This window comes from Macaca fascicularis, chromosome 5 (genome assembly GCF_037993035.2).
Source record: "Macaca fascicularis isolate 582-1 chromosome 5, T2T-MFA8v1.1".
Taxonomy (NCBI): Eukaryota; Metazoa; Chordata; class Mammalia; order Primates; family Cercopithecidae; genus Macaca; species Macaca fascicularis.
The window spans coordinates 126,833,352-126,860,760 of record NC_088379.1 but is presented as its reverse complement, the minus strand read 5'-3'; the positions used below and the strand labels follow the sequence as shown (position 1 = coordinate 126,860,760).

Sequence of the window (27,409 nt, the reverse complement as noted above, 5' to 3'; positions counted from 1 at the left end):
AGAACAAAAAGGCAAAGGGAACAACGCAAGCCCATTTCCAAGGAGGGGCGAGAAATAAGCAACAAAGAAGATGCCCTCAGATATGTGATGTATCAGTGGCTGTTCTGGGGGTGACACCATCTGTATTAAGTGAGCTACCTACAGATAAGGTAAGTTGACAGCTTGCTTGAGGAGCTGTGTATGAGACACAGTTCTTAAAACACCAAGATGGGCTTTGTGGACTTGCTGTGGTTCCACACAGGGTCAGAGAGGGATGCAGGGCTGCTGGCATCTCTGTAACAGCAGTCTTGGAACAGGGAAATAACTTCCTAGAACCACAAGGCTCTCCTGTGACTTCTGGACCAGAAAAGAGCTTCCTGAATATCAGGAAGGTATATTTGTGACATCCCAGGAATGTACCAGGCTTGCCAAAGCAGATTAATAGTCCAATTTACCAGACATGATCCTGTGAAAATAAGAATCTAAATATGAATAGGGACTTCCTGGAGACAGGAAATATTAATATTTAGTCTATTGCCTCCATATATGTGGGCATTGTTTGTTCCTTTAGCCTTTTTGTTCTATCCATCCACCCACTCATCGCCCTTTTCTAGCAGCCTAAAAAGAAGCAATGGGCCCCCCAAAAAACAAACAGTTTCCTAGCTAGAAAAGTACCCGATAAATGTTACCTCAGTCCTTCCTACGAATCCCACCTCCTTCTGCTTGTTTATATCACTTTGATACATATGGTATCCAATTCTGTAGCTCTTTTCCATATTCTGCTCTGTAATTGTTATCTGTTTTATTAAATTTAGTCTCTTCCTAATCAGAAAATAAAAATTCCTTGAGGATTCCTTAAAGATGAGGATGTGCATTATGCATTAGTTAGCTGGGGCAGCTATAACAAAATACCGTCAACTGGGTGGCTTCAATGACAGATGTTTATTTCTCAGAGTTCGGGAGGCTGGGAGTCTGAGATCAGGGTGCCAGCATGGTTGAGTTCTGGTGAGGACTCACCTCCTGGCTTGCAGATGGCTGCCTTCTTGATGTGTCCTCACATGACAGAGAGAGAAAGAGCTCTGGACTCTTACTCTTCTTATAAGGACACTAATCTCATGATGGGGGCCCCACTCTCATGACCTTATCTAAACCTAATTATTTTCCCAAAGGTCCCACCTGCAAATACCATCACATTAGAGTTTAGGGTTTTAACATACGAGCTTTAGGGGAACATATATTCAGTTTATAACAGGATTCGTATTTTATTAATTGGTATTGTATCTAATGCATAAAGGATGAACTGTGGACAATATAGAGTTAATGTTAAGGTTTTTTTTTAATTTCTTTAGTACCTGACACAGTACAGTTGCAATCAGACATTAGAAACCTTTTGTTGATTTATTAGATAACCCTGTATGTTCATGATAAAGTTTGTGTTTTTGATTTTGAATCTATTTGGTGAAATGAAGTGGGGAGTTGCACAACTATTTGGTGAATCTTGATTAATTCAATCCACTCTTCACACCCACTAGGTTGGCTATAATATAAAAGAGAGACATAACAAGTGTTGGTGAGGATGTGGAGAAATTGGGACCCCTGCATATTGCTGGCGGGAAGGTAAAACTGTACAACCACTCTGGAAAACAGTTTGGCGGTTCCTCATAATGTTAAACATAGAGTTACACAAGTGAACAGAGAGTTAAATATATGACCCAGCAAGTCCACTCCTTCATATCTACCCAAGAGAAATGAAAACATGCTCACATAAACACTGGTACACAAATGTTCAAAGAAGCATTATTCATAATAGCCAAAAAGTAGAAATGATGTAAATGTCCATCAGCTAGAGAATAAATAGACAAAATGTACTATAGCCATTAAATTGAATGTTATTTAGCAATAAAGAGGAATTTTTTATTGATACATGTTACATGCCACAATAGGGATGAACCTCAGAAACAGTATGCTAAGTGAAAGAAGCCAGTCAAGAAAGACCACATAGTGTATGTTCTCGTTGATATAAAATACCCAAAAAAGAAGAATTTAGAGACAGAAAGTAGATTAGTGGTATCGTGGGACTGAGGAAGGAAGGAGGTGGTAAGGAGAAAGGGGAATGGAGAGTGACTGACAGTGGGGCCAAGGTTTCTTTGGGGGATAATGAAATGTTCTAAAATTAGGTTATGATTATGGTTGCAAAAGTCTGTAATGTATCAAAAACCATTGAATTGTATACTTTAAAGGAGTGTACTTACATTATATATTAATATATGATACATATAATTACATAATTCAAGGAGTGTATGTAAATTATATTTCAATAAACTTGTTTTTAACAAGACAAAATGTCCATCCATGTGTACAAGCTAAGATAAACTCCTTCTTAAATGATTGATTTTTGAACAGAGGATCAGAGTTTCCAGTTTCCAACTTGTGTTCTGCCACTACCTTGGACAAGTGATTTGATTTTTCTTGACATAGTTTTATTAACAAGCTTTCCAGATCTAAATTTTTGATGATATAACAATAAAACCACCCCCCACCACTCTTATATTTTAAAAAACCTTCTGTAACATAAGAACAAATTATATTTGAATGAAGAATACTGACATTATTAAATTGGAAAATAATGCCAAATAACTCTTCGGGTTTAGACTATACTCATCTTTGGAAACAATTCAGGAAGTTCTACCCATGTTTCTTCACATAGTTGGAATTGAATTTGTGCACTTTGCAGAAAGCTCTTCGTTCTAAATTGAAGATTGCACTTGGGATCAAATTAGATAATGTATGTAAAAGTGCCCTGTTAATTGGTCTACAAATATATGTTATTATTATTATTTATTTATTTTTAGAAACAGGATCTCATTTTGTTGCCCAGCTTGGAGTGCAGTGGTGTGATCATAGCTCAATGCAGTCTCAAACCCCTGGGCTTAAGTGATCCTCTCACTTTAGCCTCCTGAGTAGCTGAGACTATAGGCACCCTACGCACTCGGCTAAGTTTTTTTTTTTTTTTTCCAATAGCCACGGGATCTCATTATGTTGCCTAGGTTGGTCTCTAACTCCTGACCTCAAGCAATCCTCTTCCCTTGGCCTCCCAAAGTGCTTGGATTACAGGCATTAGCTGGGAATATAGGAAACAATGGGCCAGGCGCAGTGGCTCACACCTGTAATTCCAGCACTTTGGGAGGCCGAGGCAGGTGGATCACGAGGTCAGGAGATTGAGACCATCCTGGCTAACACGGTGAAACCCCGTCTCTACTAAAAATGTAAAAAATTAGCCGGGCACGGTGGCGAGCGCCTGTAGTCCCAGCTACTGGGGAGGCTGAGGCAGGAGAATGGCGTGAACCCGGGAGGCAGAGCTTGCAGTGAGCTGAGATCGCACCACTGCTCTCCAGCCTGGGCGACAGAGCGAGACTCCGTCTCAAAAAAAAGAAAGAAACAATGCAGCCTAGAATATATTTTAGGATTCTTTAAAAATCAATCCCTCTAAAAGCATCCTGATAAGCGATGTACCTTCTCAAATATTTTAAAATTGACATCTTAAATATTTCATCATAAATTTAAACAGTAGCAAAGGATATTGTTTGTGGCACATTGTAAATATTTATATTTTAAAATGAAGCTTTTCTATCACTCTCCAGTGGAAGTACAGATACCACAGTAATTTGGAATCCATCACCATCGTCCCTTTAAGACATTAATAAACGAGCTCCTCTCCAACAATCAGAAACTTCACATCATCCTTTTTCTCTTTCAACTTCCATTTCTATTCTACATCTCCAATACATGTTTATCCTAATGTAATATATTTATATTTAATGTCTTCAATTGGTAATCATTCTTCATATAAAATATATGTCCTGTGACTCTATGTGTAAAACAATTTCTTTTGGATTTACTTGTTATTCTAAATACTGGTGATATACATTTGATTAAAACAGCACACATTATAAATTTTGATAAACCATTCTTAGATGACTATTAGGTGGCACAATCCCCCTGGATGATACACAGAGGGGGCAGTAAGGTTTATTGGAAGTCTTATATCAAAGAGACACCAACAAAGCACACAGAATCTCTCAAACCATCATCCCGCAGAGAGGAGTGTGTAGGTTCAGGACCTTACTTGTGAAAACCTGGGGCACTAAGAGGAGACAGGGAGCACTTATTTGACTATGTGACAGTGGAGCTTCCTAGAGGTGGGCTGACTGTCTTAGAAAAAGGAAATAGTTGGAGCTCAGTGAGGCTAACAGTGGCTAGAAGCTGCTCAGTGAGGCTGACATTGGCTAGAAGCTGGTGGAGTAGGGAAGAACCACTGAAGCTGTGCAGCGAGAAAAAACTTGTTTCTTGTCACCTAAAAAGTACAATTTATTGGAAACCTATCTCTTAATGAGGGGATAGGAGAGGATGTATTATGGTGCCTTGATCAAAGGAATTGCTGGATTTCTTATTGATTTGGCAATGTGTGATAGGAGTTAGGATAAGTTAGGAGTCAGTAAGATATTGTTAAAGTGGGGGAAAAAAATCTGGAAAGCAGACTATGACAATAGACCTGGCTGGGCATGGTGGCTCATGCCTTTAATCCCAGCAGTTTGGGAGGCTGAGGTGAGCAGATCATGAGGTCAAGAGATTGAGACCATCCTGGTCAACATGCTGAAACCCCATCTCTACTAAAAATACAAAAGTTAACTGGGCGTGGTGGCACACACCTGTAGTCCCAGCTACTTGGGAGGCTGAGGCAGGAGAATAGCTTGAACTGGGGAGGCAAAGGTTGCTGTGAGCCGAGATCATGCCACTGCACCCCAGCCTGGGGACAGAGTGAGACTCTGTCTCAAAAGAAAAAGAAAGAAAAGAAAGAAAGAAAGAAAGAAAGAAAGAAAGAAAGAAAGAAAGAAAGAAAGAGAGAGAGAGAAAGAGAGAAAGAGAGAAAAAAAGAGAGAAAGAGAGAAAAAAAGAGAGAGAGAGAAAGAAAGAAACAAAAGAAAGAGAGAGAGAAAGAAAGAAAGAAAGAAAGAAAGAAAGAAAGAAAGAAAACAGACCCTTGACCTATTGCTAAGTGAAAGAAGCCAATCTAAAAAGACTGCATACTGTATGACTCCAATTATATGAGACCCTGGAGAAGGCAAAACTATTCAAACAGTGAAACGATCACTGGTTGTCGGACATTAGGAGAGAGGCAGGAATGAATAGGTGGAACACAGAGGATTTTTAGAGCAGTGAAACTATTCTGTGTGATCCTGTAATAGTGGATACCTGTTATTACACACTTGTCCAAACTCATAGAGCATATAACACCAAGAGAGAACCCTGATGTGAACTGTGAACTCTGGGTAATAACATACCCATGCAGGTTCATTGTTGGTGACAAATGTACAGCTCTGTGGGGGGCAGTGATAGTGATCTGTTGATAGGATGGCTGTGTGAGAACGGGAGGTATATGAGAAAACTCTGTACTTTCTGCTCAGTTTTGTTGTGAAAACTGCTCTAAGAAATAAAGGTGAGAGAGAGGAAAAAAAGAGAGGCAAGGGTACCCTTGATGATAGACATCTTCTTAGACAAATAATTTTAGGAAAAAGTACGTAGACATTGAGTATTTGGACATAGTCACAAAATTAACCATGTTTGTGTGCCTTTCTTTATTCATTTATGTTTATTTGTTTGTAGAGAAAGGGGTCTCACTGTGTTGCTCAGGCTACTCTTGAATTCCTGGGCTCAAGAGATCCTTCCACCTCAGCCTCCCAAAGTGCTGGGATTACAGGCATGAGCCATTGTGTCCGACCTTCGTGTGCCCTTTAGAAAGTCTTCATATACCCTTAGGTATATCTGAAATCTAGTTTGAAGACTTTTGGTCTAAGGTTGTGGAGAGTGAATGAACAAGGAAAATGTAATAGAAAAGATGGATTATTCACTGACTGAATGATTCTTGGAGAACTGGGTAGTCAAATGGAAAAAAAAGGATGGATCTTTACACCTTATCAAAAATTAAATTCTGGATTTATCAAAAATTAAATTCTGGATGTATCAAAAATTTAAACGTAAAAAACAACCAGGGACCCTGGTGCATGCCTATAGTCCCGGTTATTCAGGAGGCCAAGACAGGAAAATCGCTTGAACTCAGGAGTTAGAGGCCAGCCTGGGCAATGTCATGAGACCCTGTTTCTAAAAATGTATGTCTATATTTCCCTATATATAGAAGTATATATAAAAGTTTAGGCCAGGCGTGGTGGCTCATGCCTATAATCCTAGCACTTTGGGAGGCCAAGGTGGGCGGATCACCTGAGGTCAGGATTTTGATACTAGCCTCTACTAAAAATACAAAAATTAGCCAGGCATGGTGGCAGGCACCTGTCATCCCAGCTACTCAGGAGGTTGAGGCAGGTGCATCGCCTTAACCCAGGAGGCGGAGTTGCAATGAACCAAGACTGTGCCACTGCACTCCAGCCTGGGCGACAAGAGTGAAACTCCATCTCAAAAAGAAAAAAAAAAAAAAGGTTAAAAAACCCATAAGCATACCGAATACCAGTAGAAACAATAGCGGGAGAATGGGAAGTGTGATTAGTGAGGTGGGCAATGAAGCATACAGCTGGTTTCTGTTATCACAAGAGTGCTCACAGATTAGCGCTGACATCGGTATGTTAATATCCTGACTTGTGACATGTTAACAATAAGAATAACAGTTAACCATTATTGAGTGCTTATTATGTTCTTGACACTGTTCTAAGCATTTTACATGTATTAAACCATTTAATCTTCACAACAACCCAATGATGAGAATAATATTATTATCTCCATTTTATAGATGAGGCAATTGAGGCACCAAGAGTTGAAGTCACATGCTAGTTAGGAGTAAAGCCAAGATTTATTAATTTAGGCCGCTGGCTCCAGACCCCAGGGACTAGGTCACCACACTTTACTATGAAACAATGTTTTTCACAATATGCCTTTAAAAAATACTAGACATACCAGATTAATAACTGTTAAATTTTGACAAAGTTGAATCTGCAGTGATAAGTTTAAACAATTTGTATATTTCCTTTAGAAAAAGACTGTCTTTATTTAACAGTTCAGTGAAAGGACACAGTACTATTTTACCCCTTATATATTTCACTAGGAGAGTATAATTTTGACATCTCTGCAAGGTTATGTCACAATTTAATTTCATAGTATTAAAAAAAAACAGCGCATAGAGTAGAAACACACTGCCATTATGTATGAATTATTTTACAATTATGATTATCAATAGTTTATCACAGGATGGTAGACAAAATAGTCATTCTTTACATTAGTATTCTGCTTGTGTTGAAGCTGGGAGCAAATATCACATTATTTCTTTGGCAGAGTAAATCTGTAAATCTCATTAGAAATGTATAAATACCAAATAGCATACCAAATGTAATAGCTTTATAAGATTGTTGTGAAATAATTATTGTGATGTTAAAGAAGATATAAAATAATGTATTGTCAACTGCTTGATAATAAAAAATGCTCTACTAATGTTCTTCAGTATTTAAAAAGGAATTTGTAAGATAAGACCAATTTTTGTTCAAAATTAAATTAAGACTAAGAGAAGCCTTTTTCTCAGGGTGGTAGAGATGGGGCAAGTTTCATTCTTAAGCCTGTACAAATGAATTTTTATTTATTTGAATAAGTAATCTGAAAGAGACTAAAAACTGCATGCCATCACATAGTGCATGAAGCCCTGTCCTCAGAAGTATAGGTGGGAGGTCTTATCAACGTAGCTTTCTTTCTTTCACATCCTTTTCTACTTGGAAATGGTTTGAGCTGGATCAGAGAAGTTGAAGAGGTATGTGTAATACTCAGGGAAAAAAATACCTTCTTCTCAGCTAGTAGGAGAATTCCTTGGGGGCAGAGACAATTTTATTTAAAAGGCAATTTGATAAACCTACAGGTAGAAATTAGCTCAGGTTGGCACCCAGGTTTCCTGCATAACAAAGAAAGGAAAGGAGGGAGAAGTGACTACTTTGCTGGGGAAGAAAGGTTATGAAAAGGAGACAACTCCAGGTGCTGTCTGCATTGTTCAGTCGTGCTTTGTGGAGTGATTTTTCTCCTTGAGGGAAACAACATGTTGTGCTGAGTCCTGTTCGTGGTTTGCACACAGTGGAAAGGTGGCTGATATGTAGGTGACACATGAATAACCCCACTTACTTAATGTATTCATAAAAGGAATAAAGTCGTGGCTGGAATGAGCAGTGAGCCGTGAAGGAACCTCTTCTGCAAATGTGTCAGAGGCCCTTCCTGGAGCCAATGACTCTCCTGAAAGAAAGCACTCTGGGTTCCCCACCTACTCTGTCATCTTGGCAGCTGGCAGCAACTCATTCCGGTAATCTCTCTCTTCCACCATCCCTGGTTTTGGCAGTAAAAAATGGTAAGCTATTTGAATTTTGGAACTAGAAGGGATTTGGAGATAATTATATTTAATCCCCCAATTTGAGGAATAGAACCACAGTGAAGTTAGAGACATGTGCGATGTTGTATGGCTTATGCTGGCAGGGGACGGTGAGAATCCAGGCTCTGAAGTTTTCAACCAATGCTCTTTCCACAGCACCACAAAATATGAAGAAATTTGGAGAAGGAGGAAAAGTCTTACCAGTAAATATAGCCAAGGCATCAGCAAAACGATGAAACTGATATATAGCTGTTTTCCTCTTGCAAAAGACTTTTTCATCTGACAAGATACACACGATAGATGAAAACATTAAATGTGAAAAATATGTAAGTAGCAGGTGCTGAGCTTTGTATAATGAGTTGTGTGTTCATTTCTTCTTGAAGGTGAGAAACAGTTCAACCACAGCTGGGGTGGGTGGAGAAACATAATTCTTGGTGATGTATAGTGAAAATCATAGCCCACCAGCTCAGCCATACAGCACTTGAAGAGGTCATGATTATGAAGGGCCGCACACAAGAGCCAGATGTATACCAGTGACAAGGAATACGCATTTTCTTCAGATGTCACAAGTCCTCTTTTTCATTGTTGAGTAATGACTATAACAGCATCACTTAGTTCAACCAACAGTATCTGTGATGGGGCAGAAGAAAACCTCAAGACAGTATTAGTGTTCAAATAACACGAGTTTCACAAACACCCAGAACAGTTTCTTTTTTGCAATGATTCATAGATGATTAAAAAAAAAAAAACTGTAAGACAATTTCCTGTGGTGAATTTATAACCATAGCTTTTGAATTATTGAAAAACAATGCTTTCAAGTTGGCCATCTCTATGATGCTGGTCATCTTGGTGTTTAGGTGTTCAGAGCCATTAAACTACAACAAAGCACATAAATATAAAGTGACAAAAAGAGTCCTTGCCTGTCTCTCCAAGCCAGCAGCTTCTCATCAGGAATAACGGTTTCAGAGGGGAGGGTTAGAAGATTCCTTAGATAGATTCATGGTGGCTTCCAGATGGCTGATACAAAAGCCAGAGGGAGGCTTGGGTAGGCAGTCATTTGATAGCTGGTTTATGACGAGGATAGCAAAATGAATTTCCAGATATATTTCCAACTAGAGGCCTTAGAATCTCTCACCCAGGGTTTCTGTTGTAAATTAAAATTGGTATTCATGACAATGTGCCTTCTAATATGACATATTACGGAGGCAATCATACCAAGCCTATACCTTAGCCACTGTGGAACTGGCCTCTCTAAATATAGAAAACTAAGTAGAAATATTATTCATATGTGCAAAACAGCATTGTGGCTTTCTATGTTAAGCATATTTAAACTCTACAGGAAATAGTCCAGGAGGGATATGTGTATGCTTTCCTATAACTTCCGACTAAAATAGATTACTTTAATGTTTTAGATCATATGGTGAAACTGCAGTTTTAACGAAAATAAAATATATCTACAGGAATGGTATATGCATATAACGGAATATGTATTAGTCAGGGTTCTCCAGAGAAACAGAACCAATAGGAGAATGTTAATGTCCTCCAGAAACACCCTCACAGGCACACCTGGAATAATGTTTGACTAAATGTCTGGGCACCGCAGGGCCCAGTCCAATTGACACATAAAATTAACCATCACAGAATATTATTCAGCCTTAAAAAGGAAGGAGATTCAGACATATGCTACAATATGAATGAACCTTGAGGACATTATGCTAAGTGAAATAAGCCAGTCACAGAAAAGAAAGTTACTGAATCCACTTATATGAGGTACCTAGAGCAGTAAAATTCATAAAGACAGAAATTAGAATGGCTGTTGCCAGGGGCTGGAGGAAGGAGGAAATGGCAGTTGTTTACTGGGCATAGAGTTTCAGTTTTGCAAGATGGAAAAATTCTGGACATGGATGGTGGTAATGTCACACGAGAATGAGAATATATGTAATACCACTGGACTATACACACAAAAGTAAATAGGATGGTAAATTTTATGTTAAGTGTATTTTTCCATGTTCAGAAAGAAAAAGAAAAGAAAAAATGCTGTTTACGAGAAACATTTACCTAGATGCCAATCAAATGGATGAGAATGTTTCCCAGTATTTTAGGAGACCACCTGAATGACGTAAACACCCCCTCTATCAAGGTCATCACACAAGCAGATTCATAATTTCCACAGAAAAAGCTGTGAAATTGTTTTACCAGACAGTAGGGATGGAGTCAATATTAGTTCCTCAGTTTACTGCACAGGCATATCATCATTTGTACATAAAATAGCTTCTCTTTCAGTCCCCTGGTATACTGAATTTTTTTGAAATAGGGAAAGTTTCAACAATGTGCTTCTATATATAAAAATTAATAAAATTCAAAACAAACATCGATCATTGGCTTTACCTCTAATGTAGTAATCATTATAAAATGCTTTCACATAAATTTCTCATTTGATTCTTAAAACAATCCTGCAACGTTTTATTTTCACTGTTGATGAACTTTAGTGTCAGAAAGGTTAAACAATTTTCCTAAAGACACACAGCTAATCCACAGTGGAGCCATCTAGAATGCCATCCCTCAAGGGATGCAGAGGCAGAAGAGAAATGCCTGAGTGGAGTATCACTCAGGGGTCTGCCAAGAGCCAGGCATCTCTAAAGGGATGATCAAAGAGATGGTGTCTTACTCTGTTTGAGCTGCTGTACCCAAAATACCATAGACTAGGTAGCTTAAACAACTTACTTCTCACAGTCCTGGAGGCTGGGAAGTACAAGGTCAAGGTGTCCTCAGATTATGTGTCTGGTGAGGGCCCACTTCCTGGTTCATAGATGGCTGTCATCTCACTGTCTACTCACACGTTAGAAGGGGTGAGGGAGCTCTCTGTGGTCTCTTTAAAGGGCACTCATCCCATTCGTGAGCGTGCTGCCCTTATGACCTAATCGTCTATCAAAGGTCCACCTCCTATGCATCCAGGGTTAGGATTTAATATATGAATTGGGGCCAGGGGACACAAATATTATCATAGTTTGTTTTGTGCTGCTGGACCAACATATCTGAGACTGAGTAATTTATAAAGAAGATAAATGTATTTCTCACCATTCTGGATGCTGGAAACTCCAAGATTAAGGTGCTGCAGTTTGGTTGTCTGGGGAGGGCTGCACCCTCCTGACAGGAGGAACGCTGTGCCCCAGCAGGGCACAAAATGGAAGGGCAAGCTTGCCAAATGAATGCTGCAAGAAACCTCTTTTATAAGAGTTTCAATTCCACTCACGGGGGAGGAGCCCTCATGACCTAATCACTTCTTAAACCCTCACCTCTTATGCTTTCACATTGGCAACACCTGAATTTTTGGGGGGCACATATTCAGACTATAGCAAACAATTAGTTCATAGCAGATGGTAATGAAGGGATGACAGCAACAGCCGGAAACTGTTACCATCCATAATCTCAAAGAGGCAAAGGGAGAAGGTGGGTACTGGAACCTGGTGAGATCAGCAGCTACTGGACACTGAGGACTCTAGAGGAGGGAGTTGGCTATGATTAACTTCCAGCCTGGCAGGGAGGGGCCAGGGAATAAATACCACAACCCCTCCCTGCTTCCATCTTTCAGTGATGTCTCCCTTGGAGAAAGCCTAGCAGAAAGTGTAGGGCAAGGAGTGACTAATCAATATGAGCTAATGGGACACACAGTAGGGTGGAGGGTAGACTTGAAAGGCACATGGAGAAGATCTAACACAGACAGGAGAAGGTTAGCTTTATTCAAAACCTTTCAAGTGAGTGATTCATTTGCAGAACTTCCAGGTACTGTGGTAAGTAAGACACATTATTTTCATTACATTTTAAAAAATTATTAATATTATTTTTGATTGAAAAATTATAATTGTCTTATTTTTTGAAGAATTCATTTCTTTGAGTTCTCTTAGATAAAACATTGCAGTCTATTATATTGTGAATTAATAATTTTTTAAAAGTTTAATGTGGGTTTTAATTAATTCTAATCCAGAGGCAAAATTAGCATTTCAAAAACAATTCTAACTATAGGAAAACTGCTACATAGTTTAAAAAGAAAAGAATGGAATTCTCAATTGGTGGAAAGAACATAACTACCAGACAGTAAGCCTGAATTGCAGTTTTCACTTTTGTACTTCTTTTGTGTCTGACTTTGGGTAAGTCACTTATTCTCATTGGGTTTCAACGTCTTTATCTGCAGTATAAAGAAGTTGAAGTAGAATAGTGATTCCCACATCTGGTTAATCATCAGAATCATTTAGGAATTAACTACCTTCCTTCCTTCGTGTTTTGTTTGTTTGTTTGTTTAGACAGAGTCTCACTCTGTCACCCAAGCTGGAGTGCAGTGGTGCCATCTCAGTTCACTGCAGCCTCTGCCTCCTGGGCTTAATCGATTCTCGTGCCTCAGCCTCCTGAGTAGCTAGGATTACAGGCATGCACCACCACACCCAGATACTGTTTTGTATTTTTAATTGAGATGGAGTTTCACCATTTTGGTCAGGCTGGGCTCAAACTCCTGACCTCAAGTGATCCACCTGCCTCAGCCTCCCAATATGCTGGGATTATAGGCATAAGCTAACACTCTTGGTTGAAAGAGGTTTAATCATTGTGCTGGTCCAAGGAGGAGCCAGGAAGAAACCTCAAATCCATCCCCTCAAGAAGTCTGGGGCTAGGGTTTCATTCCTTCCTTTTTTTTTCTGGTAGCAACTTACTTTATTGAAATGAATGATACAAATATTGAAGGGAAAAAGGCAGATGGTTTGGTACAGTCTATGGGAAGAGTGAAGATAACCCGAAGATGTGTGTAGTATATTGGTGACCATGGAAAGTCAACCCCATGGCCATGAGTTCCCAGGCTCAAGCCTAGGATGGGCTTGTCAAAGAGATGCTCCACATGCCAGATTCTACGGCCACCACTTCATGCAAACTGCTTACTCCTGCTCATTCACATAATGAGTCTCCAGAACGTCACACAACCCAGGGTTGTTTCGTAATTTGGGTAATTTCAGTGGCCTATTTAGATAATATCAGTAAAGACACAATACTTTAAACAATGTAAACATACTCCTTTGTACTCGGTTTACTCTCCTAGTTCTCATGGTCTGGTTTCCTGAGGATTTGAAGATTAGGTCACCTTATTGGTTCTGCTGTTTTATCAGTTTCTCAGCATGGTTCCTTTCCACATCATCCTAGTGCTTCCATAGTGAGGTATGGAAAGTACAGCCGTGGCAGATGAAGAGCTCCAGATTGATCCACTCTCCAGGTCCTGGTGGTGGCTCCAGTGTTCTTACGAGGAGGAAAAAAGGGAGGTGGAGGCTGTGTGGTGGATGGTGGTGTGTAGGCCTCAGCATGGAAAGTTGTATGTGGCAGGGATGGAAGGCTGGCCTGGAGTGGCTGACCACATTTATTATTAAGCTATATTTGCTTGGCAACACAGTTAGAAATATTGTTAACTCCATTAAAAATGATAGTAATAATAATAACACAAATCACCATTTGTTAGGTGCCTGTTAAATGCCAGGTGCTTCACATGTATTATTCCATTTAACAGTTACAACACCCTTATTCAAGTAGATGTCATTATCATGCTATTAGCCCCATTTGACAGATAAGAAAACTGAGACTTTTGAATGTATCTTAGGGTGCCTCCAGCAGTTCATAACAATCAAACTCAAACCAGCTTAAACAATAATGAAATGCATTTTTGTGCAAAATAGAATGCCCAGAGGTAGGCAAGCCTTCAAGATTGACGGATTTACTGGCCCAGTAGTGCCATCAGGGAAGCAGGTTCTCTCTACCGTGCCATTTATCAAATCACCCACATCCTGTGGCTGGTTCTCCCCATGGACGTAAGGTGGCTACCACCAGAAACTGGGCTGCCATTCTTATTTACTTATATTTGACATGGATGAGAGAGAACCCTCTCCCCAGTGCGTGGATCATGTGTACTTCCTGTGCTGGGTAGTGCCTGTTGTATTTCAGCTTCATTCTTGCCCTTCTCTCCTCTCAACCATCTTGCTGAGAGCCTAGACTCCCCTGTCACCCAGCTTTCCATTAGATAATGTCATAATGGGAGGCATTACCATGAGGTTGGAAGATGAGAGGAAGGGAGAATACCTCTTTGTTTCCTGGCTTCTGGTGGTGTCTTGGGAGGTGGCTGGTGAACCCAGTCCTTGGATCCAGTTGGGAGATTCGACTTCTCCACTGGCGGCAGCAGCCATGGACACTTGGGGGTCTTTCCTGATACAGTGATCATGGGCTCTGTGTAATCCCATTTTCCTCTTTGCTTCTCTAGTCCAGGAGAGCTACAATCTTGTGGTAAACTTACTGTCTCCTTTTTACTCCTTCTACCATTCAACAGCCTTGTAACTAATTTTACAAGTTTAAACAATATTAAATTCCCTTACTTTAGATACTTATAGTGGTTTTGTTTTCTTTGTTGGACACTGTAAAACTTGAATTAGATTAGATCAATTTACATCAGATGTGCCCTTCTGGATGAAAAAAAAATCTTCATATTCCCCGAATGAATTTTAGACCATTATGGACCCAATTCCCTGGAACAGTTTCCTCTAAGTCACATGGGATGCATGGAGAAGAGGTAGATACCTAAATAAAGTCTTGTTGCCATTTGCAGCACTACAGTATATGGTGTAGTACAAGGTCGAGTATCTAGGGTTGGGCCTGGAACCAAGTGTGTTTGCTGCCAGTCTGTGCCACGGTGAAGCACATGTCTGGAAGGCAGATTGGGTCACTGGGTCTGGGAGTGCACGCCCTAGGTGTTGAGGTGGTTAGATCTCACAAGCGAGTGTTTCACTAAAGATGTAGGAGTTACAGACAAAATCTACTTTTATCCATTCTTTTCCGCCCTCTGGACTGCCCAATTTTTGTCTTGTGTGTGTGTGCAAGCTCGTTGCTCTTCATCGTTAACTCATGCAGGAGCTTGCAGACCTGTCATCAGCAGCAACAGTTTCTCCACTGCCATTAAAGTTATGCTGAACAAAAGATACATTGCTTAATAATGCTCAGATTCTTTATTTTGCTACATGACATAGTATTGATCAAGTCCAGGGTCGGCCACAGTCACATCGACTTTTTTCAATGTTCCTGCTAATTTACTGCAGAATCCAAACTGAAGATATAGCATTTGGCTGCAATTACAATCTGTCACTTAATATTTTTCTTTTCCAATATTGAACAGACTTAGTGTATCTTCTGCTGTGTTTAAAGACATTCTAAATCAAGGACAGAATCCAGAGTATTTTTCACAGAACTATTCTTAGTGGCAAATTCTGGATTTCAAGGGCTACCCACATAGGACTATCTCCCACATACCCCTCCAATAAATTTCATTAGACTTCTTTTCTTTGTCTTCCTTCCCTCCCTGCCTCCCTCCCTGCCTCCCTCCCTCCCTCCCCTTCTCCTTTTCTCCCTCCCTCCCTTCCTCCCACCCTTCCTTACTTCCTTCTCACTGGAATTCCTGAACGGTTACATGAAATTTAAATAGCTTATCACATAAATTTTACTTATTTCCTGAAGAGCATCTCATTTTATATGCACTGTATAAAATGCATATTTATACAGTTGATTTGAGGATGGGATCTGGGAAGAGGTGATGGTGTAAAGAGCAAATCCTATCATGGGGTGTTACAGTAATAGCTGATCAACTTTATACAACTCCCTCAGGCAGAACAATTGACTTTTCTGTTCTCCTACAGCAGCGAGCATTCTCTTAGCCTTTCTAATTCAGATCTAGAGGGTTGTGGGGTGATAAAAAGTATCAACAAGCAGCAATTTCAAGGAGGTCCAGTTTGTATCTCTTCCGCAGAAATGAACACGGTGGTGTTTTTGTGTATGGAGCAGAAGCAAGGGAGGTGAGGTGCTACAGAGGCATGAATAGTATGGCTGGGATATTTCTGGGCCATTGGAGTCACCAAGATCACTGGGGCTGATTCAGGTCCTAACTAGCCAGGACAGGGTCCTAGGGCCTGGAAGCTTCCAAGGAGTATGGACCTCATCCCCAGCACATGCATGGGTGCTTTAAGGTGACCCCATCTAAGCAAACATCATCTATGGGTCACTCAATTCTTATGGCTTGCAGCACCTGGGAAGGTGTGCTGTTACTTAAGAACCTGTCTTACTACCCAGGTTAACAACACATTTCAAGACTAGAGCATGTTGCAAAACATTTCTTTGTTTTTTGGAGGGGTTCACGTCAGGCCAAGTTGAGTCAGCCTTAGAAAGGTGCCTGGAAATCTCTTTTTCTGTTGTCTCCTGCTCTTATCCTGCCCTTCTCCTGGGGAAGCTGCTTCCATCCTCCAGGTGCCAACAACAGGTAAGTCCAGGTAGGATTGTGACAGTAGATTTTTACAGCCCTTTCTGGGTGTCTTCTTAGGTGTTTAGACTCTTTGGAGAAGCACATTTACAAGACACATAAACCTTTCTGTTCCTGGTATTAATCATTTCTCATAAATATCTATGATGCTTGTTATGATCAAATACCTGCTTCCTATAAGAGATGAGAGTTGGGAGGAACAAGGTGGGAAAAGGGAAGGGGAACCCTCATCTTGCCACACGCCATAGAGGTCCATAGGCTAAGACCTTGGGCAGCTCTGGGGCAACATCTAGTTGTTTTGAGACCCACGGGGAGGAAACTGAGAAGATGAAAGATGCATGAAGTCTAACTCTGAGTGGGGGACGAGGCATGCTGTTAGTGGGAGTGTATGTGGGGTCCACACTGTGGGCAGTCGTATGTGATTGTAGTGACACAGCTCCCTCCACCTACCCATTTGTACATCTTTTAGTTTCTGGAAGCAGTTATGCTCTTATCTATAGTGAGTATCCTTTCTGCTTTTTAAAATGCTTGGGTTTTCTTTCTATGAATTTCCATTAATGTGCATCTTTAGGAAGAGAAAGATTCTGCTTTATTCATATGGAGTCATTTATACAATATAAACTGAAGTTCAGAGCCTTTTATGAGGTACATAAATATAACCAGAGACTGAAAAGCATTGGGAGCATCTACTAAATGTAATATGTTATTTTTCGTGGCAGCAATATTATTTTAAATACAAATTCTACGGAAAGTGAATATCAGAATTTGTTAGTTAATACCTATAAATCCATTTAAGCTGCTCAGATAAATGGATAATCTAAAGAGTTACGGTTAGAAAGGCTGACATGGGTTTGAGCTTGGCAACATAAAACCTTCATCCCTTGGCCTTTTCCCACAGCATTCTGCAGGCAAACACTGGCTCATTTGAAGTTCTGACCTTCAAGATTTCAAAAGTAGGAGCTGAGATGCAGAAGACATATGTCTCTTGAAATGTGTTTCTTTTTAGTCTGACGCTCAAAAGAAAAAATATGTTGATTAATTTGATGGTCATGCACACAAAAGTACACTTTTCCCTGCGAGGCAGTACAATCACGAGGGTTGGGAGTGCAGGCTCTGGAGCCAGACTTTCTGGGTTCACATCCCTCTCCTGCCACTTGCCAGCTGTGTGATCTTCAGCAGGTCACTTAACCTCTCCATGCTTCAATTTTCATCCTTCGATAGCTTGGATATCTGGATGGCAATGTGCCAAATCACACGCCTTTCCTACCAAACACCTTGTTAATTAAGAGTGCTTAACATGTGCCAAGTACTTAAGCAATGCCTTCATAATTGGTCAGCGTTCTCCTTTGAAAACTGGCACTAACCACTTGGCCTCACAGCAATAAGATTTCCTGGAAAGCCAGAGAAAGGTTATGGAATGGAAAGAAAGCAGGAGGGCCCGGTCTGGGCCAGGAGTTGAGGATGCCGTCGAGGCAGGCAGCAGTAGCCATGCCTAGGTCACTCTTGGGACTGTTCTGGCGCTCAGATTGCCCGAGCAAGGGGATGCATCTGACTTCTGAACATTCCTCCTGTTCTGTCAACTCCCAAGGTTCAGAGTCCTGGAGACAAGGATATTTGACTAAGTTTCTGGCATAGCTCTTCTTGCCCTCCTCCCCACACTGTATCAGGAGTGGGTAAAAGATATATCTGATCCCCTTGGTTTCCGTAACAGGAGGTGGCAAGGGAAAGTAGGCACTGGGATCTGTCTTCTTGCCAAGATTACATAAAATGGAGAATTCCATCCGTAGGAACATGTGGTGCTTAGAGTGGAGGTGTGTGGATTCTGGGCAGTCAAAAAAAAAAAAAAAAAATCACAAATCTTTGCTAAACTTGTATAAGACTTTAAATTTCTCTCAATAGCCCCACGAGCAGTGTTGTGCTGGTTAATGTAACAACTGCCTGCCTGGTCCTGATTTGTAGCATTTGTCTATTTTCTCAAGGCAAACCCACTCATCATAGCTAATTTCAAGCTACCAACACGACAGCACTGAACACAGCTGGGAAGAGATGCGCAGTAACATACCACTATGCAGCATCTTCACCACACAGCTACAACACATGGAATTAACCTCAAGTGCACAGACAGCAGTGAAATGTAGTACGTGGTTTTTGCCTTTGTACCAAACTAATAAAATAATTAGAAAGTGATGAGTTTTGAGTATTAATTACCTTTGTTGTTAACATAATTGTAGCTTTATATAATTCAACTTTTAATAATAGCTGGAATTTAATAACTGGTTTACAAAATTTAACAATCAGCTCCTGTGAGTCATTATGAGCCAGCTCCAGCATACCACTGCCTTGAAGTGGATCAATATCATGTTATTGAGAGAGAGACAAAGAGAAAATGAAAAAAAAGATTCTTTTCGTTTATGCACTAAGATGCTTGGTGGAGAGGCCTAGGGCCTGGAAATTTTGTTCAGTAGCTTGTAGCATTGGGGGCCCTTGGTAAAAGAATAATAACAGTATCTGACGTTTATACAGCAAAACACATTTTTATTTAACATTTGCTCATTTTTGAGCCTCACAACAAATCCAAGGGAAAGATCAGCAAGGCATGTCACAGAGGAGGGGACTGAGAGTCATTAAGCAAAAGTGACCCCTGACAGGTAGAGCGGACACTAGAATCAGGTCCATGAGACTTGCAGTTCACACACTGTTTTCATACCATCCTGTCTCTCTGAACCCCTGTCATCTCTGGAGCAGCCACTTATTACAGTCAGGGATGTTGTCAGGCCTCATCCTCAGAATTCAGTCCAGGAGGCAATTCCGCATCTTCATAAACAAAGAATAAAATAAAGTTAGGCCTACAAATGGGCAATGATAACTGGCTGTATTAGCAGCTGTCATAGCTGACTCCAAGACCGGCCCCAGTGATCCTCACTCCTTGGCGTTCATGTTCTTGGACTCCTACACTGAATAGGGCTGACCTGTGTGACCAGTAGGATAGTGACCGCACATGACTTCTGAAGCTAGTGGTAAAGAGCACTGCAGCCTCTGCTTTGTTTTCTTTCATCACTTGTTCTGGGGGAAGCCCGCAGCTGTGTTGGAAGCACCTATGGAAGGGAACTGAGGCCTCCCACTAACAACCAGCCCTACCTGGCAGCCAGCGAGTGAACCATCCTGGAAGTGGATCCTCCACCTCCACACAAGCATTCAGCTGAAGGCAGACCTGGCTGACATCTGAACGGAGCCTTATGAGTAACCCCACACCAGAATCACCCAGCCAGTGCTCCTACATTTTGGACCCACAGAAACTGTGAGCGATGATCAATGTTTGTTGTTTGAAGCCACTACATTTGGGTTTAATTTGTTGCGCAGTAATAGATACACTGAACAGCTTTCAAAGCTGCTCAATATGGGCTTCGGGTCACGTCAACTAGATACAGAAAGGCTTTAGGGACTCAAGAAACACTTTGAGTAAACTTGTTTTCCTCCTTTCACCAAAGAAACTGAATTTGAGGCCAATATTTGAAAACTTTGTGCTATATCACTACCGAAATACGTTGTATTCTTAATGCCTTTCCAAATGACCTGTTGTCCATAGAAAAGGACATTCAACATTGAATGCATCTGCTACTCTGAAGAGCAAGACAGCTCGAACAGGAATTCACTCAGACATCTCATAGCACGAAATCATCTCATAGCCTTTCAGACCCCGTCTTCACTGTCACCTTTCATTCTTTTGGGTCTCTGGGCCATGGCAACCCCTGTCTTTTCGGAAAGCAGGAACGGAGGGATATAACGAAAGAAATGAATTCGGAAGACAGGGGGCTAGGGACCCTACTGGATGTTGGAGGGGAACTTTTAAATCATTTGCAAAACACCAGTCCCGACCTCCCCTGGGAGACTGAGCCGTTACCTCTTCTGGCGTCCCTGCCAGCGGAATTTCGCTCCTAGGGAAGTCGCTCGCGTCCTCGAGAGCACCTGAAAGGATCTCAGCGAAGCGGAAGGCTCTGGTGCCAGCGGGGAGAGTCGGCGCCGGATTTCCTCAGCTTCTTGGCGCGTTTCCTCGGAGCCGGGGGAGGCAGAGCACGGACCCCGGAGTCGGCGCCCAAAGCGGCACGGCCTCGCGAGGGGCGGGAGTGCGGGGAGGTGGGTGTGCGGTCGGCGCGCTCGCCCTCCAGTTGCAGCCCGTGCCGAGCGCGCACGGCAAGCGAGCGCCGGCGCCTCCAGCATGGAGTGGGAACTCAACTTGCTGCTCTACCTGGCGCTCTTCTTCTTCCTGCTCTTCTTACTTTTCCTCCTGCTCTTCGTGGTCATCAAGCAACTGAAGAACTCCGTGGCCAACACAGCCGGGGCGCTCCAGCCCGGGCGCCTCTCGGTGCACCGCGAGCCTTGGGGCTTCTCCCGAGAGCAAGCGGTGTGACCTGAGTGCGGGCACTGGCGGGAGGGCACCGAACTGCGCGGGCCCTGGGCTGGGTCTCCGCCTCAATTCTCCGTCTTCGTGGCCTCCCAGTTTCCAGGTGCGGGGCTCGGCGGCTCTGACGGGTCGGTTCCGGCGTGAGGCGCAGGTACCCGCGTCTCCGCTCCTGTGGGAGGCCCGGGGCTCGCAGAGCGTTCGGGTGCCAGGGACGGTGGGTGTATGGGGTCTGGGCTGGCGCTTTGCTCTTCGGGAGGGACCCCAAGTTGTTCCAGGGCTGGGAGAGATGGCGAAAAGAGAATTCGCCCCTTGGAGCCGGAGTGACTTTGGACAACAGCAAGCTCTTTTCGGTTCAACTGCATTTTAGTTATACCCAAGGAGTGGAAAAGTAAATTATTCGGGTAATTCAGTTTAGCTATTTTCGAACAAAATCGAAGGTTAACCTGAATATCCACATTTTTGAGAAAGAGTGTGTGGGCTTTGGGACAGGTGGCAGGAGGAAACAGCGCACTTGAAGTATTTTAAAAATTGCTTTAAACATTTTTGCGCTTTGAGAGATGGTAAATGGAGTTCGTCTGGTGGTGCTGGGGTGGGGCGTGGGGGAGGGAAGATTCAGTCGCCCATTTGGAGGGAGGAATCCCTTCCTCCCGGTGTTCCTTACTCATATTCTAGCCACCAACCACAGTTAGTGTCTGCGGATTGCAGTGCAGGGTAGGTTTGGAATCTGGGACAGCGGATGGTGAACGTTACAGTGAGAGTCATTTGAAAGATGCCTTAGGGTTTGCCGGTACGTGACCTTTTGGGTGATGGCCTGGAAAGCCAGCTAAAAGAGGTACTGTTTGCATAGCGTAGGGAAACAGGAAAAAGGACGGAGAGGCGGGTCTGTGGTTTCAGTTTAAATTACTAGAACTTTTGCAGAATATGGGCGGGCAGGAGCAAACTTGAGTACCAGTATGCCCTAAGTACCCTCTCGGTAATGTTAGTTTGGGAAATATCTTCATCCTTCGGAAGCTTTTCCCTAGATTTATGTCGTCTCTCTTTCTAGAGCCGAGCTGCTGCCCTTGACTAGTGCATAGAGGACCACAGCTGCAATGACAGTTTGGGCCTGCAAAAAGAAGGCTGGAACAACGGGAGATGGAAGCTTTCTGCAAATGGTAGGTTGGGATGGCACATGGTTTCACGTTGGCCTTAGTTATGACTAAACTTCTAAAGATCCAGGGCCTAAAAACATGTAGGTTCAGGATGGGGGAAATGGGCACAAGGAAGGAAAGGGCTCTCTCCCACTCAAATCTGGTGAGCTTCTACCAGAACTACAAAGCCAAACTGACTCCTAACTCATTTCGAGAATCAGTGTCTCAGTAGAGGATTGTGGAAATTTGACTGAGATGTCAGGAGTGTTTGCACTTTTAATAATCATTCTGCTCTTTTGAAAAACAGTGCGGGGGTTCATGGGATGAAATATGTGATGCAGATAGACTGTCTTCAGTAAGGGAGGATTTGGGTTAGTCATATCAGTGTGGGATAAGCTAAGTCATAACTATAGTATTGAAAATACTAATTTTAGACACAAAGAAAGACCATATAGAGAGGGTAAAAAAATGAAATACTAAAGTTTGCCTAAGTTGATAATATAAAAGTGAAGTGTAAGACAATTATTTTGATGCTTTAAAGGAAAAATAGTCTCAGGTGAATAATTTTGGCCCAAGACATCAGATAATTTCCCACTTTCTATTTCACTCTCCCCAAATAGGCCCGTTCTTAATAAATAAGTGGTTTACTTTAATTATTAGGGTATGAGCAAATTCTCACCTCTTTATCAGAGTTATGGTAAGACTTGATTTGAATTCTCAGTTTGAATTCCCTGAATCAACTGCAGTGATTCTGTATTGTGCTTTGAACAATAGTTCTCTAATTGGTTGATATCTCCGCAGTGGCATTTAGTTAAAGGGTTGTATAGTTAATACGGACATTGAAGATGAGTGTGGGAGTAATTAATTAGCAATGATAGTTTTTGTAAGGATTGAAAACAATCATTTCACACTTTAGAATAACCAGAATGGAAATTATTTTAACCACATGCTTGGCTTCTTGAGTTTGCAATCTTTTAATCTTCCTAGCACCACCACTGGTATCCATGAGTTTAACCTGCCCATCATTCTTCCTAGACAGGAGACTATTGAAAAGTCAGGGTGACTAGTTTATTACCATCTGAGTATTAATCCAATCTCTCAGCTGGTTCTACTGACTCATGTTCCTAAGAAAGCAGTGGTGCCTTTCTATCTTGTGTCCAGGGTCATTTTATTACCTCCTTGTAATCAAATTCATTAATGACCAAGTTCCCATTTATCCAGGCCACAATGAATATTTATTCCTATTACTCAACCTCTGCTTGGAACTTGACTCTAAGCTCTGGGAATTAAGGTAACTCACATTTGCTCTTAGATCTTGCTGCTGTTGATCTCCTGCCCTGCCCTTGCTTTGTTAGAGGCTCTGCTTTTGAAACTTTGACACCTGTAGATGAGCTGTCTTTTGCTATTTATTTAATTATTCAATCATCATTTTTCCAAGACCTGACATAGACCGACCTCCCAAATTAGGACTACTTTCAAACTCACATTTTTGGCTACCTTAATGCATTTTTGACTTAGATCAAATACTCTGACACCCACAATGATCTAGGTTTCAGGCTTCTACATGTTGGCTACTCCATCCCTTGACCACCCCCTGTTCTGACAGTCACTATGGGCCAAGTCTATTTTTAAAGACTGTGTAAGTATGAGACAGACATTAAAGCACTTGAAAAGTCAAGAATATTTAAAATAACTGCTTATTATATAAATGTAACTTCATTATAGAAGATTCCTATGTTTTATTTTCAATAAAAAGGTTTTTAGTGATTCTTCAGCAATGTTAGAAGGTGACTTGAATTTCTTACATTATAAGGAAATGAGCCATAATTCTATTATGTAATATTTGTATTTTATTTCAAATATTATTATTTCATCATTGTTTCTAAATTTCAGGTGTTTAAAATGGCTTCAGATCTTATCAAGACAATCTTGGTTGTTGCATTAGTTTCCAAACTTGTAAGTGCAATGGATCTGCAGTTCTACTTGGCAAGATAACCATTTTAAGTTGAATGAGAATGACATCACACTCACACCTGCAAAATCTAAAATGTCTAATAAAGTAGATTCCTATGTCTGAACTTCAATTTTAGGGCACAGCTGTAGATGCAGAACTGATGCCATCTGGTGTGATTCTACAGAATAAGAGAGAAAATTTACCCAGAGTGTGCCATGCACTGGCTTTTCTGGGAATGGCAAGGTGCCAGGATTTGTTTTTGGTTCGCTTGCAGGGGTGGAAACTTGGAACTAGGTGAGTAAAAAATATGAAATACTCTATTTTTAGTTTGACATTCTGTATTTCCAATTTTGTCTATAGTTTCAAAATCAGTGCAATGGAGTTAAATTTTAAATGACCAAAATTTTAAAGTTTGTAAATGGTTAAACCATTTAGAATAGTGGGAAATGTTTGTTTTTTTCTAAGTCACACTTACTAATCTAGAGACTGGTAGAATACTAAAGATACTAATGTAATACATAAGGTATCTACACAGTGCTGTACTTTGTTTTTAATTTTAGCAGCTACTCCGAGTTATTTGTGCATATTTAAGCTAAATCCACAATTAAAACTCTAGGATCATTAGAATGTCACTGTCAGGTGTCTGTGTCACATACAAGGGAAGGTTAAGAATTGAGTTGTAAATCTTTGATGTAGTTTTTTTTTGTTTGTTTGAATCAGTGAAATACATTTCTCAGTCCTCCACTTTTTATTTTGTCTACACAAAATAAATAATGTTATGGGTTAATAATGATCTGATTAAGTATCTGAGTCATGAGCATCTTCCCATACAGGAAGCTGGATTATCAGAAGGGCATTTAGACCCAGTAATCAGAACCTAATAAGCATGCAGGAAAAGCTTTCTGATGGATTAAAGTTTAAAAAAAAAAACCCTCTTATTTTCCTTAACAGTAGCCACTTTGTATAATGAACCCAAACATTTCTGCCATTCTTGGTCTGTATAGACAGATCCTGAAGACATGGGTGGGTTTGAGCTAAAACCTTTATCTGTGACTTTTGTTTTGTTAGTATGACTCTGAAGTTACTTGAATTTATTGAATAGGTACAGATTCTTCAAGCAAGATGTCTTTTCCTTTCAGATGAAAATCACACTTTCCTATTGGGAATCAAGATGAATTTTTATCTTGATAATGGAATAGGAAGTTTTGGACTGAAGAGCGGCTTAAACAAATTAGAGGGTTTGTTCTTTTCTCATAGAACAAGGAGGTTAGAGGCAGGCAGCTGCTGGTGTTGGTTCAGCAGCTCACGGGTGTCAGGCTTAATTAAGGTGGCTGCTGAGGTTCCTTTGGCTTTTTCCTCCAGGTTCCAAGATGGTCCCTGCAGCTGCCCACAAGAAGGAGGAGGAAGCCCACAGAGAAAACGGGGCATGCCAGTTCGAATCCACTTGCTTTTTAAGAGCTTCCTCAGCAGGCCAATAGCTTTTGCCTTCATCTCATTGGCCAGAACTGTGTCATTGGCTACTGCTATCGGCAAGATTGTCTGAGAAATGTAGTTTTCGTAGCTGGATATATAACTGCCTTTGACAAAAATCCATTTTCTCTTGATGAGGAAGAAGATGGTGGTGGATCTTGGGAGGACAACTAACATTTTATGCCCTGGCTACAAAATACAGTTGCAGAGGAGCATAAAGTTCAAAAAGATCAAAACTCTAGTTCCTTCACAACTGTCAAAGCTCCAAGCAGCACTGCTCCCCTCTGACAGAGTGAGCAGAGTGAAGGCATGTCAGGTGTTCTCACAAAACTCTTGACAGGACTGACCTCTCTTAGCCAATATCTTTGTCCCACATCAGGATTTTCTAGAGGGCCCTGGGTACCTGCGCACTTCCTTGGTGGCCATAACCTCTTTATAGAGGGTTGGTGTAGGATAAAGAATGTTCTACCACGCTGCTCCCTCATCTGCATCATTTCTCTCCTCTCTAATTATCCTGTCAGTTATATTTTGGTGGAGTCTGGGTTTGTGTATTTGATTCCTATAAAAAGACCGTTGCTTTCATGCATGGAGGAGGGGAATCTATGCAGAGAAAGGCTACCTTACTCCTTTCTGTGACTCCACCACCGGTCTAGGAATATCCTGGGAGAAGAATTGCCTCTCAAAGCTGCTTCTATAAGCAGCCTACATCCTAGCTAAGCAAAGAAGAAACACTTCCCACATCCAGGGCTGTCTAAAAGAACTTTCTGTGATGACAGAAATGTTCTATATCTGCAGTGTCCAATATGCTAACCATTTAGACACATGGGGCTAGTGAACACTTGAAATGTGGCTAGTGTGACTGAGGAAGGAAAATTTAAATTTTGTTTAATTGTAATTAATTTAAATTAAAATAGCCAAATGGGGCTACTAGCTTTTGTGTTAGATAGCACAGTATACTTTATTCTCTTTCTTGCGTTGTAGAACCAGCTGGGAGAGGTGTGAGTCAGTCATGGGCTTGATGTCCCATGGTCTTCACTATTCTAGCTTGCCATTGAACTTGTCTCCCAGAGGAAAAGAAAGAATGGTATTTGGAATTAAATTCAAGATGTTAACTTGACATCTATATATTGCACATATTCCTGTGTAGTGCATGGAATGGTCTCCTGGGAGTACCTGTGATTGATTTGAGTGATAACTGATCTTGAAGAAATGGCAGTACGGCTCCACTTCACCTTCCTAGTGACTATCATGTGTTCCCAGTCAGAGTGACTCAGCAGAGATTATTTTGTTCTCTTGTGCAGTTTATTCTGTGTCATTTTATTTTTGTAATATTGTGGCAGCTAAATGATTATTCTGTGTATGTTTTTCAAAATATTAGGTGGCTTATATTTTTTAAAAGGCTATGAAATAAAAATAAACTATATGTAACACAGTTTTTCATGTGGCTTTTTATTGGTGAGTTATTATTACCGAACTTTGTTAATGGTCAATTGGAATGAGATTCATAGATAGAAATATTTATTTTCATGTTAAATTTACTTTTTAATGGGCAAATTTATATGCCAATTAATGTTATCTTCTTGAAATATTAAATGATTCTTCCATTATATTCAGAGTTTGGATAAAGTATGAAGGTTGTATAATATTACTGGATTAGTTCTTATGTATCTGGTTGTTTCATCACACTAAGCATCACTTGGACCTTATTTCTCTACGAGTGCCCTGTTTTGGGTTGTTTGTC

General features: G+C 41.0%; 2 protein-coding genes across 11 annotated transcripts; both read left to right on the top strand.

Moving 5' to 3' along the window:
* LOC102119241 (small integral membrane protein 43) lies at positions 1 to 27,100 on the top strand. 10 transcript variants are annotated; one of them, XM_045392831.3, is made up of 5 exons: positions 1 to 149; positions 22,160 to 22,268; positions 24,138 to 24,200; positions 24,335 to 24,492; positions 25,561 to 27,100. In XM_045392831.3, exons 2-5 carry the CDS (start codon positions 22,206 to 22,208, stop codon positions 25,739 to 25,741), a joined length of 465 nt encoding a protein of 154 aa, XP_045248766.1. In that variant the 5' UTR covers positions 1 to 149; positions 22,160 to 22,205; the 3' UTR covers positions 25,742 to 27,100. The 10 variants fall into 10 exon arrangements, with proteins under 10 accessions (XP_045248766.1, XP_045248770.1, XP_045248765.1 ...); XM_045392830.3 differs by lacking the exon at positions 1 to 149 and adding an exon at positions 20,753 to 20,846; XM_074040385.1 differs by lacking the exon at positions 1 to 149 and adding an exon at positions 20,877 to 21,217.
* SMIM43 (small integral membrane protein 43) lies at positions 20,877 to 21,164 on the top strand. Its single transcript, XM_045392836.2, has one exon. It carries the CDS (start codon positions 20,929 to 20,931, stop codon positions 21,118 to 21,120), a length of 192 nt encoding a protein of 63 aa, XP_045248771.1. The 5' UTR covers positions 20,877 to 20,928; the 3' UTR covers positions 21,121 to 21,164.
* Positions 27,101 to 27,409: the final 309 nt, after the last annotated feature.

Coding starts and splice junctions, on each gene's coding strand:
- SMIM43 (XM_045392836.2), top strand. CDS start 20,929: ATGGAGTGGGAACTCAACTTGCTGCTCTACCTGGCGCTCTTCTTCTTC.
- LOC102119241 (XM_045392831.3), top strand. CDS start 22,206: ATGACAGTTTGGGCCTGCAAAAAGAAGGCTGGAACAACGGGAGATGGA. Junction 24,201..24,334: donor TTGCATTAGTTTCCAAACTT/GTAAGTGCAATG, acceptor CTTCAATTTTAG/GGCACAGCTGTAGATGCAGA. Junction 24,493..25,560: donor GGGTGGAAACTTGGAACTAG/GTGAGTAAAAAA, acceptor TTTTTCCTCCAG/GTTCCAAGATGGTCCCTGCA.